This window comes from Microcaecilia unicolor, chromosome 12 (genome assembly GCF_901765095.1).
Source record: "Microcaecilia unicolor chromosome 12, aMicUni1.1, whole genome shotgun sequence".
Classification (NCBI taxonomy): domain Eukaryota; kingdom Metazoa; phylum Chordata; class Amphibia; order Gymnophiona; family Siphonopidae; genus Microcaecilia; species Microcaecilia unicolor.
The window spans coordinates 6,497,122-6,509,214 of record NC_044042.1 but is presented as its reverse complement, the minus strand read 5'-3'; the positions used below and the strand labels follow the sequence as shown (position 1 = coordinate 6,509,214).

General features: G+C 47.2%; 1 protein-coding gene across 1 annotated transcript in view; it reads right to left on the bottom strand.

The window, feature by feature from the left end:
- The window catches only part of LOC115482058 (complement receptor type 2-like), a gene marked incomplete at its 3' end in the record, with an annotated part of 504,947 nt that overhangs the window by 437,337 nt on the left and 55,517 nt on the right, over positions 1–12,093 (bottom strand). Inside the window, exons 13-15 of the mRNA XM_030221619.1 lie at positions 11,609–11,818; positions 6,677–6,738; positions 2,755–2,955 (exon numbers count right to left, since the gene is read on the bottom strand). Of these exons, the coding sequence (XP_030077479.1) occupies positions 2,755–2,955; positions 6,677–6,738; positions 11,609–11,818 (473 nt within the window). The remainder of the gene's footprint in view (positions 1–2,754; positions 2,956–6,676; positions 6,739–11,608; positions 11,819–12,093) is intronic.

Here is a 12,093-nt window from a genome sequence, read left to right as displayed (position 1 = left end):
GAAATACATGGTGATTTGAAAGCAAAAGACATTAAAGAGCATTTCTGGATATATTAGAGACTAGGAAAAAATGCCCGTTTCTGAGCGGAATGAAACGGGCGCTAGCAAGGGGCCCCCTCCCTCCGTCCCTCGAAGCTACTTGCCTTGTTCGCTGTGGGCCGTTTCGACGCGAGGCCGGTGCAGACACTCCAGGGCACACCGGATATCTTGGGCGCCTCAACTTCCGTGGAGGCTTCAGAACGTTGGGGTTGCCTTTTATATATATAGGTAGTGCAGTTATACGTGCTGATCTTTATGATATATGTTGTCAAAGAGGTAAGTTTTCAGTAGTTTGCGGAAGTTGGTCAATTCATAGACCGTTTTCAGGTTGCGTGGCAGCGCATTCCAGAGCTGTGTGCTTGTATACGAAAAGGTTGATGCATGCATTGATTTGTATTTCAAGCCTTTGCACTTGGGAGGATGAAGGTTGAATTTCAGTTTCAACACTAATATACATGTGTCCTTCTGCTCTGAAAACCTACAGAGTTGGTGGGTCAGAGGTAGGTAGGAGGCAGCTTTTTGGGTGCTTGAGCACCCCCCAGTTTTGAACAAACTCTCTGTGTCCTAGGAGAAGCAATTTTCGTTAGGTTTAGCACCCCCAATAATTTTGAAAAGTTGGCTCCTATGACTTTATCCTAATCCAAACAGGCTGAAAAGTTCCCTCTCAATCTCCTTCACTTTTCCGACAATACTGGAACCTCCTCAGAAGATGCTGTTGAATTATTGAATTCTCAACCAGGTCACCTCCACCTCGCCTTCCCTTAGTCCATTCTCTCAACCCTCCAATCCCTGCCTCCTTTTCTTCCTTTTCTGAAATCACTGAAGAGGAAACTGCACATCTTCTTTCCTCCTCGAAACCAACTACCTGTTCCTCTGATCCTATTCCCACCCATCTACTTAACACTATCTCTCCTACTGTCATCCATTTTATCTGTCATATCCTCAATCTTTCACTTTCCACTGCGACTGTTCCTGATGCCTTCAAACATGCCGTAGTCACACCACTCCTTAAAAAACCTTCATTGGACCCTACCTGTCCTTCCAACTATTGCCCCATCTCCCTCCTCCCTTTCCTATCCAAGATACTTGAACGTGCTGTTCACCGCCGTTGCCTTTAGAAATGATAAGTAGTAGTACTTGTAGTTGTTCTGTACAGCAATGGTGGTTAAAGAAAACTTGTCCAGATGTAAATGTTTTGCAGTGATTTATTGATAGTTTTAATAATCTAGTGGATCGACTGTGTTAGAATGCATTGTACAGACATTAAAACTGTCTGGAGCTGAAAGAGTTCAATCAGGGTAAAGTGTTTCTTTGCACTTCAGAACCTGGAAAGGCAGGTACCACAGGATAGGGTCAGCACTGCATCCCTTACTAGGGTATCATAATTTTCATTGCACCTGGGATTAACAATAATTTCCCATGGATACTGCACATGTTACTGCTTACTTAACCCATTGGGAACTGATCAAGGCAGCAATTTCATATGTTCCACCCAGAACTCCAGGCCATCTGTTTCTTAGTGCTCACTGCTTATCTTCTTAGTTTTCCTTTTGTCACGGGTTCAGGGATATGAGCCCTTGTACCGCAGCCGGAGCTGAGGCAGACAAGTCACCTGGGCTGGCACAAGGCAGGAGTCAGAACAAAACAGAACTAGGCAAGACAGACTGGGCTAGACAAGACAGGACTTAAAGCAAGGCAGAGGAAACAAGGTACAATAGGCGAGACAAGGACCGGATCCAGACAAGGCAAGGAAAGCAAGGGAAAGGGGCTAGAACCGGAACCCAACAAGGCGTGACTCGGAACTAGATTAAAATTGGGACTGGGACCCAGGCAAGACACAGATCTAGATTAAAACTGGGTCCAGAAAAGGGCAAGACCAGGACAAGGCAAGGACTGGATCCGGACAGGACTGGACTGAATGAGACAAGACAAAGCAAGGCTAGTCACAAAACACGGCAGACAAAGCAGGGCAGGAGCTAGGCAACAAGAACAAACAGAAGCAAGACTATAAACAAGGCAGGAACAGGCTTGGCTTGGCAGGATCAGGAACCAGGAATAGGCTTGGCAAGATCAGGAATAGGCTTGGCTTGGCAGGATCAGGATTCAGGAACCGACTTGGCTTGGCAGGATCAGGATTCAGGAACAAACTTGACTAGGCAGGAATAGGATTCAGGAACAGACTTGACTAGGACTCAGGAACAGGATTCAGGAACCGACTTGGCATTACAACAGGAACAGAATTCAGAAACAAACGACTTTATAACAGGAACAGGATTCAGATACAGACTTGGCTTGGCAAAAGGAACACAATTCAGGGACAGACTCGGCTTTAGCAGAAAGCAGGAACACCAGGCAGCAGATGCATCAATGCAGGAACAAAGCAGTCCAGAGAAGCCACAGAGCCAGATCCCTGGAAAAAGGTGAGTCTGGACGCAGGGATACGGGCACAGCCGTGACACCTTTCCTCTTAATCATGGCACTGCTGCTTCCCCCTCAATTCATTTCTTGAATTGATCATCTATCAGTTTCTCTCTTCCTTAACAAACTTCCGCCCATCATTTGTTTCCTGAATGAGGGGAAAATATTGAGGGGGTTGGGAGGAAGGAAATTAGCAAATCATTAAAGCTAAGAACTAAGGGCAGCTTTTGTTAGAGTGCAGGCTACGTCCTTTGTGAGCAGTTTTGATAGAAAATGAGATGAAGGATTCTACACCACCGCTGTGCCGGGTCCTACGTCTGCCCTGGCTATATCTCGGTCTTGCAGCTTGTTTATTTCTAGCTGCAGTTTCTGTATTTCCAAACACAGTTTCTTCATTTCCAAGATGGTTTTATAGCTTTCAATCTCGGCTTCCACACAAATCTCATTTGTTTTCTTATCCACAGCCTCACAGAGAGCAGTAACTCCACCTGGAATTTTCTAAAATATTAAAAACAAATTATTTTTAGTACATTTTCCCTACCAACATTTTCTTCATTATATCAGTGGTTCCCAAATCTGGTCCTGAAGGCACCCCAGCCAGTCAGGTTTTCAGGATATCCACAATGGATATTCATGAGAGAGATGTGCATGCATTGCCTTCACTGCATGTAGATCTTTCTCATGAATATTCATTGTGGATATCCTGAAAACCTGACTGGCTGGAGTGCCTCCAGGACCAGGTTTGGGAATCACTGGCTTATATATTTGGATCTCTGTGTATACTTTCTCTGTCCAGAATTTAGGTTTTTGTACCTTAGACAATGGAGGGTTAAGTGAGAATGTGAGGAAAGGGCCACTCGTCCTGCCCTTCCCTTCTGACCTGATGGAGAAAGGATAACACTTGAAAGCTAAGCCTTATAAAAAAGTCTCACCTACAACCAGGGGTGTAGCCAGACACCCAACTTTGGGTGGGCCTGTGCCCAAGATAGGTGGGCAGAAGAACCCCGCCCCATCCTACGGGTGATTTGGAGGCATATTTTCAAAGCACTTTGGGAGGCTAAGTTCCATAGGTTTCTATGGAACTTTGGGAGGCTAAGTGCTTTGAAAATGAGCCTCTTGGTCTCTCCTTCTCTCACCTGAATGCCATATGGTCTCTCAAACATCCCCCCTCTCCCGCATACCTTTTAAATAGCAGAGTTTCACCGGCAGCGAGCAGCAACTAATACACACTGCTCATGTTGTCCCCACAGCCTTTCCATTGATGAACTTCCTGTTTCCGCATAGGTGGGAATACGTCAGAGGTAAGGCTGTGGGGCTGGTGCGAACAGTATGTATCAGTCGCTGCTCACTCCAGGTGAAGATCTGCTATTTACAAGGTATGCAGGAGGGTCAATTGTTGAGAGTTTTCAGCTTGTGGGGCTTCGGGATCCCTGCAGTGGCGTTCCTAGCCTGGATAGCACCCAGGGCGGTGCGCCCCCCCCCCTGCTAAATGACACTTCCCCCCCCCCCGGCGAAATGACACCTCCCTCGGGTGCACGCCGCTGGGGGGGGGTGCCGCGGCACGCGCCTGTTGGCTCCGAGTTCGCTAACTTCGCTCGTTCGCTGCAGCTCCCTCTGCCCCGGAACAGAGCACTAATAATTTTCCAATATGAAATTACATGCAGTAAAGGCGGGCACAGTCTCTATGCTTTAATTATTGCTGGTAAAATGACCTTTGGAGTTTGCACTAATGCGAACAGTTTTGATTTTCCCCCTTTGTCTGTGTTTTATTTTATGATTTTAATCCATTTCTTTGATATTCTGAGTTGTTTAATATAGTGCTGCATGTTAAGCACGATTAACGTGTTAATTTTTAAATGCAATTAATAATTAACTGCCCTTCCTCTCCTGCCTGCCCACCCGCACGCATACACGGTCAGTCCGGCAGCTCTCCCTCCCCTCCCAGACCGCTGGTGACTCTTTCTCCCTTCCCTCTCTCAGTGACACAGCTTCCTGTTTTCAGAAGGAGGCAGGACAGGTCAGAAGGAAAGGCCCAGTGCAGGCAGAGGCAGCGTTTCATTACGGCTGCTGCTGCACAATGAAAACTTACTGAAAAAGAAAATTTTTAGAAAAGGTACATAAGTACATAAGTAACGCCATACTGGGAAAAGTCCAAAGGCCCATCGAGCCCAGCATCTTGTCCCCGACAGCGGCCAATCCAGGTCAAGGGCACCTGGCAAGCTACCCAAACGTACAAACATTTTATACATGTTATTCACGAAATTGTGGATTTTCCCAAGTCCATTTAGTAGTGGTCCTTGGACTTGTCCTTTAGGAAACTGTTCAAACCCTTTTTAAACTCTGCCAAGCTAACCGCCTTCACCACATTCTCCGGCAACAAATTCCAGAGTTTAATTACGCGTTGGGTGAAGAAACATTTTCTCCGATTTGTTTTAAATTTACTACACTGTAGTTTCATCGCATGCCCCCTAGTCCTAGTATTTTTGGAAAGCGTGAACAGACGCTTCACATCCACCTGTTCCACTCCACTCATTATTTTATACTAGTAAAAAAGCCCCGTTTCTGATGCAAATGAAACGGGGGCTAGCAATGTTTTCTTCTGTGTGCATGTGGGAGTGTGTGTGTCCCTGCCCTCTGGCCTCTCTCCCCTCCCCCTCTGAGTCCTTCACTGTTACAGAGCCAGCGATTTGATTTCGTGCTCTGCTGTTTTCCTTCACTGACTGTATTACAGAGAGGGCGGGGCAGACACTCATAGGGAAACCGGACATCTCGCCCCCTTCACACTTCCGGCTGGAGGCTTCATAGAACGTTGGTGTTGCTTTTTATATAGAGAGATACCTCTATCATGTCTCCCCTCAGCCGTCTCTTCTCCAAGCTGAAAAGCCCTAGCCTCCTTAGTCTTTCTTCATAGGGAGGGGAGGGGAGAGAGAGCCGCCGGCGGTCTGGAAGGGGAGAAAGACATGCCGGACAGACCGTGGGGATGGGCAGGAGAAGGCATTGAGAGAGAACCATGGGAGGGGAGGCATGGCACATTTCAGAGGCAGACAGAGAGAGAGAAAGAATGGGTGAAGACACAGGGGGGCATTATGAAAGGGGAGACTAGGTGAAGGCATGGGGGCACATATGAGAGAGGGAGAGAATGGGTGATGGCGGGGTTGAGGAAGGGAATGGACTCAGGCCCCCCTCCAAAGCTGCAGTACCTGTTCAATGGCTGGTGGGGTAGCTGAAGCCCTGCCAGCTGAGCAAATCCACTGCCTGAGTCACCCTCTTCCTCCTCGCACTGCCTCAGGAGCGAGGAAGTCAGCAGGATGCCTCCAGCCACCAACGCTTGCACTTCCCAAGCATGCTCAGTTTGTGCATGAATTGAGCATGCTCGGGGGGGGTGCTGGTATCGGCGGCAGGAGGCACCCCGCTGACCTTCTCGCTTCTGAGGCAGCACAAGGAGGAAGGAGGACACTTTTGCAGTTTCAGTATCTCATAAGTACATAAGTAATGCCACACTGGGAAAGACCAAGGGTCCATCGAGCCCAGCATCCTGTCCACGACAGCGGCCAATCCAGGCCAAGGGCACCTGGCGAGCTTCCCAAACGTACAAACATTCTATACAATCAAGCCATTGTGACATCACTAATGAGGTTGGCTCTTATTGGTGGAATGAGCCACTATGACATCACAATAGGTTAAATCACTGCTCTATGTAATAAAAGTGAGCCAAGTAGAGGACATAAGTACATAAGTAATGCCACACTGGGAAAAGACCAAGGGTCCATCGAGCCCAGCATCCTGTCCACAACAGCGGCCAATCCAGGCCAAGGGCACCTGGCAAGCTTCCCAAACGTACAAACATTCTATACATGTTATTCCTGGAATTGTGGATTTTTCCGAAGTCCATTTAGTAGCGGTTTATGGACTTGTCCTTTAGGAAACCGTCTAACCCCTTTTTAAACTCTGCTAAGCTAACCGCCTTCACCACGTTCTCCGGCAATGAATTCCAGAGTTTAATTTTGCGTTGGGTATGATATGTAATGAGGGAGAGGAAATGTGTGCCCCCCCCCCCTCCAATGGACTGCTGGCTATGTCCCACCATGAATCGCAATTAAAACTTTTAATCGAAATTTAGTCCTAGTTTAACATATTGACTTCTTTTAGTGTTTGGTTCTTTTCTAGTCTGGTTTTCTCTCCTTACCGCTTGCTGGTTTGGTGTCATTAAAGAACTTACCCTGCAGTCTTCAGTTTCTTCCTGGGTTTCGTTTTTGAAAGGAGGTAGAGGTGGAGAAAAACCTGTACAGGAGACACAATTATTTGAGGTTCTCAGAATTTGACAGTCAGCTGTTGAAAAATGCTTCAGATTCAAGTCTTCCCATCACAGTGGCAGCCAGACCTGACATTTGGGGAGGGGGGGGGGGGCAGAGTTAACATGGGTGGGCACTAGGCAAATAAGTGTGAGTAGTGCTTGATATACTCCTAAATAATGCCTTAGAGCGCACTTGATAATGGATTTCTAAGTAAACAGTCTGTCCTGCATCAACGTAACTCTCCTCCCCACACACACACTTATGGAAACTTTGGGAACACTGACATTTTTAAATATATTCGCATTATCTCATAACTTGTGTCTGGTCAGCTCTCAACACACATCACAGTATCCTGCAAAATAAGTACTACAGTGGCACATATCCTTCAGCTTTGATTTATAACAAATATAAAATGCATTATTAAACTGTATTAATAAAACAGGTAAAAATACCTTTGATGTAGCAGTTTAATTACATAGCCTGGAAATCTAATATAAAAAATACCAACTCCTGACACTGCACACGGGACCATCTTGCTTTAATTTAAACGTATATATTTTGCATCCACAGAAACCCCCATAGCTCCTTTTCTAAGAACGGATACAAAGCAGAAAAAGGGACGTTTTCCCAAGAACGTAAAAAAAAAAAGAAAAGAAAAGGAAAAAGGTTCTGATTTTAGTGTAATCTTAGTAAAAACATAAACCCTCTCCGATAACAAGCATATTGGAGCCCACTTGCTTGGCAGTTCTGGTTTTCCCGTGCACCATTCCCAGTGCTACAACATGCTTTTGTATTTTCTAGCGCCGGGGGTGGGGGGTGGGTAATCGGCAGCTCCAGCAGTAAATGGCCCTGTGGCAATTTTTAAAATTATCACACGGCAACACTAGAGAAAGCGAAAGAGCACTGTACTCTGTAAGATTATTCTTAGCCTAGAATGGGTGGCAGAGCTGGTGGTTGGGAGGCGGGTCTAGTGCTGGGCAGACTTATACGGTCTGCCAGAGCTGGTGGTGGGAGGCGGGGCTGGTGGTTGGGAGGCGGGGAGGCGGGGATAGTGCTGGGCAGACTTATATGATCTGTGCCAGAGCTGGTGGTGGGAGGCGGGACTGGTAGTTGGGAGGCGAGGATAGTGCTGGGCAGACTTATACGGCCTGTGCCGGGGCTGGTGGTTGGGCGGTGGGGATAGTGCAGGGCAGACTTATACGGTCTGTGCCAGAGCTGGTGGTGGGAGGCGGGGCTGGTGGTTGGGAGGCGGGGAGGTGGGGATAGTGCTGGGCAGACTTATACGGTCTGTGCCAGAGCTGGTGGTGGGAGGCGGGACTGGTGGTTGGGAGGCGGGACTAGTGCTGGGCAGACTTATACGGTCTGTGCCAGAGCTGGTGGTGGGAGGCGGGACTGGTAGTTGGGAGGCGAGGATAGTGCTGGGCAGACTTATATGGTCTGTGCCAGAGCTGGTGGTGGGAGGCAGGGATAGGGCTGGCCAGACTTATACGGTCTGTGCCCTGAAGAGGACAGTACAAATAAAAAAGTAGCACATATGAATTTATCTTCTTGGGCAGACTGGATGGACCGTGCAGGTCTTTTTCTGCCGTCATCTACTATGTTTACTATATAAAGAAAGCAGAGTAAATTTACTGTAAAATTGACATTTTCCACTCACTGAATTAAAAATGAAACTGCTTTGCTATCTTTTTGTTCTGTTTTCTGTTTTTCTGAATATGTTTGCCCAGTCTCCAGTTTCTGCTTTCCTCTGTCTTAAACTTTCTTTCCAGGGTTCTCTAGTCCATCTGCTACTTCTTCTCTCTCTTCCCGTCTTCTTCACTCCATCTCCTACATCCAGCTCTAATTTTGATCTTTTCCGTTCAGCTTGCCTCCATTTTGTTTTTCTGATGATCTGCTCAGACTTTACTCAGTCTCCCATCCTTTTATTTTCTTACTGCATCTATCTACAGCTTTCCATCTCCCTCATCCCAGCCTCCTCTTAGTTTTTTTGCTCCTCTCTTCCAGGACTTTCTCTCTGTCTTTCCTCCCCTCTGTATGGCACCTTCTATTTTCACTCCACTGATCAGTATCGCCTTCCATCCAGCAACCCTCTTTCCTAGTGGGGTACCAGGGGATCAGCTGCTCCCCCCAACGGAGTTCTGCTAGTGCCAGTGCCTATTTTTGTTCGTTGTGTTGCACTGAAAATGTGCGCTGGCGGAAGTCCACTCTCGCTCCCCCTGCGCCGTCAACCTGGCTCCGCTTCTGCTCTTTCCCTCACCTCCATCCAGTATCTGTCCCCATTACTCTACCCCCTTGTATCTAGCATCTCTCCATGTACCCCTCCCCCTTCGGTGTCAGCATCTCCCTATTCTTCCCATACACACATCTCTGTCCCCCAACCCTGACTAATTTCCATCACCACTCTTTTGTCTTCCTACTTTCCCCATGCCCACCATCTCCCCTCTATCTTCCTACTCACTCCATGTTGAGTATTCCCTTCACCCTACAATCCCCCCCCCCCAGCCCAACATTCTCCCGTATCCCTTTTCCTCCTCTAAGCCAGCATCTTCCTCATCCACTCCAGTACTTTTACTCTCTTTTTCCCATCTTAATCCTCCCCCCCCCAATGTCCATTATCTCCCCTTCTCTCCCCCTTTGTTCCTTGGGCATTTTATTTTTGGTCCCAGTCTCGTTTCTACTTTCCTTGTGTCACTCTTCACCTAAATTCTTTACCAGGTTTGCCTTTCCTTTCCTTCTTTTGTCTCTACATCTGTCTGGCACTGATCTTTCTTTTTATATTTTTGTTCCACTTTCATATTTTCTCTGTTTATATCTGCCCATTTGATGTTACCCTCATTCTCCCTTCTTCTCACCCTCGAGTCCTTAGTCTTCTTCTTTTTACATCTCATCTACCTACTGGTTTTTCCCCATTTCTCTCTCACCCTCTCTCTAGCACTCCCATTGCCCCCTCTGTCTCTCTTCTTCCCCAGTCTCCGGTTGCTCCTCATCTTTTACCCAGTCCCTAGTCCCCATTTCCATCCTGAGCGCGCCAAAAATGAAATTACCGCAAAAGCCACGCGGTAGTCAGGCGGTAACTCCATTTTGGCGCACGTTGGGCGCGCATAGACGCTTACGCGGCTTAGTAAAAGGGCCCCTCAGTACTGAACAAATCCCTTCATTGTGTCCAGGGAGGGGTCATGAGCGTTGCGCTTGCCATTCCCAATCATTTTGAAATGTTGGTGCGTATGCAGTACGTAGTTTGTGCGTAAAACTCATTTTTATATCGGGTGCCCATGAAATTTTGAACTAAAGCTTAGCTAACCTGTGCGCAAACCCTTTCACGCTTTACTTCTCCAGTCCCTCTGCCTGATTATTGAGCTCATTTTCAAAAGAGAAGGACGTCCATCTTTCGACATAAATCGGTGATGGACGTCCTTCTCCCAGGGACGTCCAAATCGGTATAATCGAAACCCAGGTTTGGACGTCTCCAATTGCAGTCTGTCGCTAGGACATCCACATTTTAAGGAGGCGTGTCGGAGGCGTAGCGAAAGCAAGACTTGGGCGTGCCTAACACTTGGACGTTTTTGAGCCATAATTGAAAAAAGCAAGGACGTCCCTGACGAACACTTGTACATTTTCACCCGGGCGTGTTTTTATTACGAATAAGGCACAAAAAGGTGCCCAAAATGACCAGATGACCACTGGAGGGAATCGAAGATGACCTCCCGTTACTCCCCTAGTGGTCACTAACCCCCTCCCACTCTCAAAAAACATCTTTAAAAATATGTCTTGCCAGCCTCTATGCCAGCCTCAGATGTCATACTCAGGACCATGACAGCGCATGCAGGTCCCTGGAGCAGTTTTAGTGGGTACTGCAGTGCACTTCAGACAAGCGGACCCAGCCCCATCCCCCCCCCCCCCCACCTGTTACATTTGTGGAGGACACAGACCAAAAAAAAAAAGCAACACTGGGCCTTCAAGATAGAGATAATAGCCGTCCTTTATTCTGAAAAAGACCTGACACGAGCCGTGTTTCGGTGCACAAGCACCTGCCTCAGGGGTCAAAATATATCTTCACGGTATGCAAGCAGGGATATTCACACAATCCTGATAGATTACCAGCTACCGCTGAACGTGCATCGAACAAGTCGGATGCTGTCTGTTAGAAAACCGCCCAAAACGGTAAACATTTGTGGAGGAAACAGCGAGCCCTCCAAAACCCACCAGAAACCCACTGTACCCACATCTAGGTGCCCCCTTCACCCGTAAGGGCTATGGTAGTGGTGTACAGTTGGGGGTAGTGGGTTTTTGGGGGGCTCAGCACACAAGGTAAGGGAGCTATGTACCTAGGAGCATTTTGTGAAGTCCACTGCAGTGCCCCCTAGAGTGCCCGGTTGGTGTCCTGGCATGTCAGGGGGACCACGGTACTACAAATGCTGGCTCCTGCTACGACCAAATGGCTTGCATTTGGCCATTTTTGGTTTCGAAAATTGCTGAAAATCAGAAACATCCATGTCTGGGGACGTCCAAATCTAGGGACGGTCAAATTTAAGGATTTGGATGTCTCTGACGGTATTTTTGAAACGAAAGGTGGACGTCCATCTTTTTCGAAACTATGTTTTTTCCTGCCTCTGGATTTCGCTGTTTTGCAAGGACGTCCAAATCGCAACTTGGACGTCCCTTTCGAAAATGCCCCTCTACATCTCTTTGAAGATGCAATCTCTAGATTGCACAGCATTCCAGTCACCAGAGCACCAATCAGCTGCTGATCAGAAGCAAATATATGTTTTCCGATTATCTCAAATATATCTGCATTGCATTTCAGTTGACAGCTAAAGAAAATTAACAGAAAGAAGAATTCTAAATTATTCTCTTACCTGCTAAAGGTTTACAAGTGGGTACAGGTGGCTCCCAGTTTAACTCAAACGTGCAAGAAATCGTACGTTTCCCATTCATAGTGTAACCAGGGTAACATTCAAGTGTAACAGATTCAAAGGCAGTATATTTATCACCTAATCCTGACTTTATGAAATTACCATTTCTGAGATTAATATACCCATTTTCAACTTCTGGCACAGGGCAACTGTCTGAAAATAAGGTAAACAAAATCTAAATTAATCTCTGCTTTTGCAGCATTTTCATCTGAACAGAATCTCAGTTTTCTTTGCAATTTAGTAGGAAAGGAGGGGTGGAATTTCTGGATTTAATTCATATCATTTCAACAGTAGCTCAAGGCAGGTTGCATTTAAGGTACAGCGGGGCTGGTGGTTGGGAGGCGGGGATAGTGCTGGACAGACTTGTACGGTCTGTGCCAGGGCCGGTGGTGGGCAGCGGGACTGGTGGTTGGGAAGCGGGGATAGTG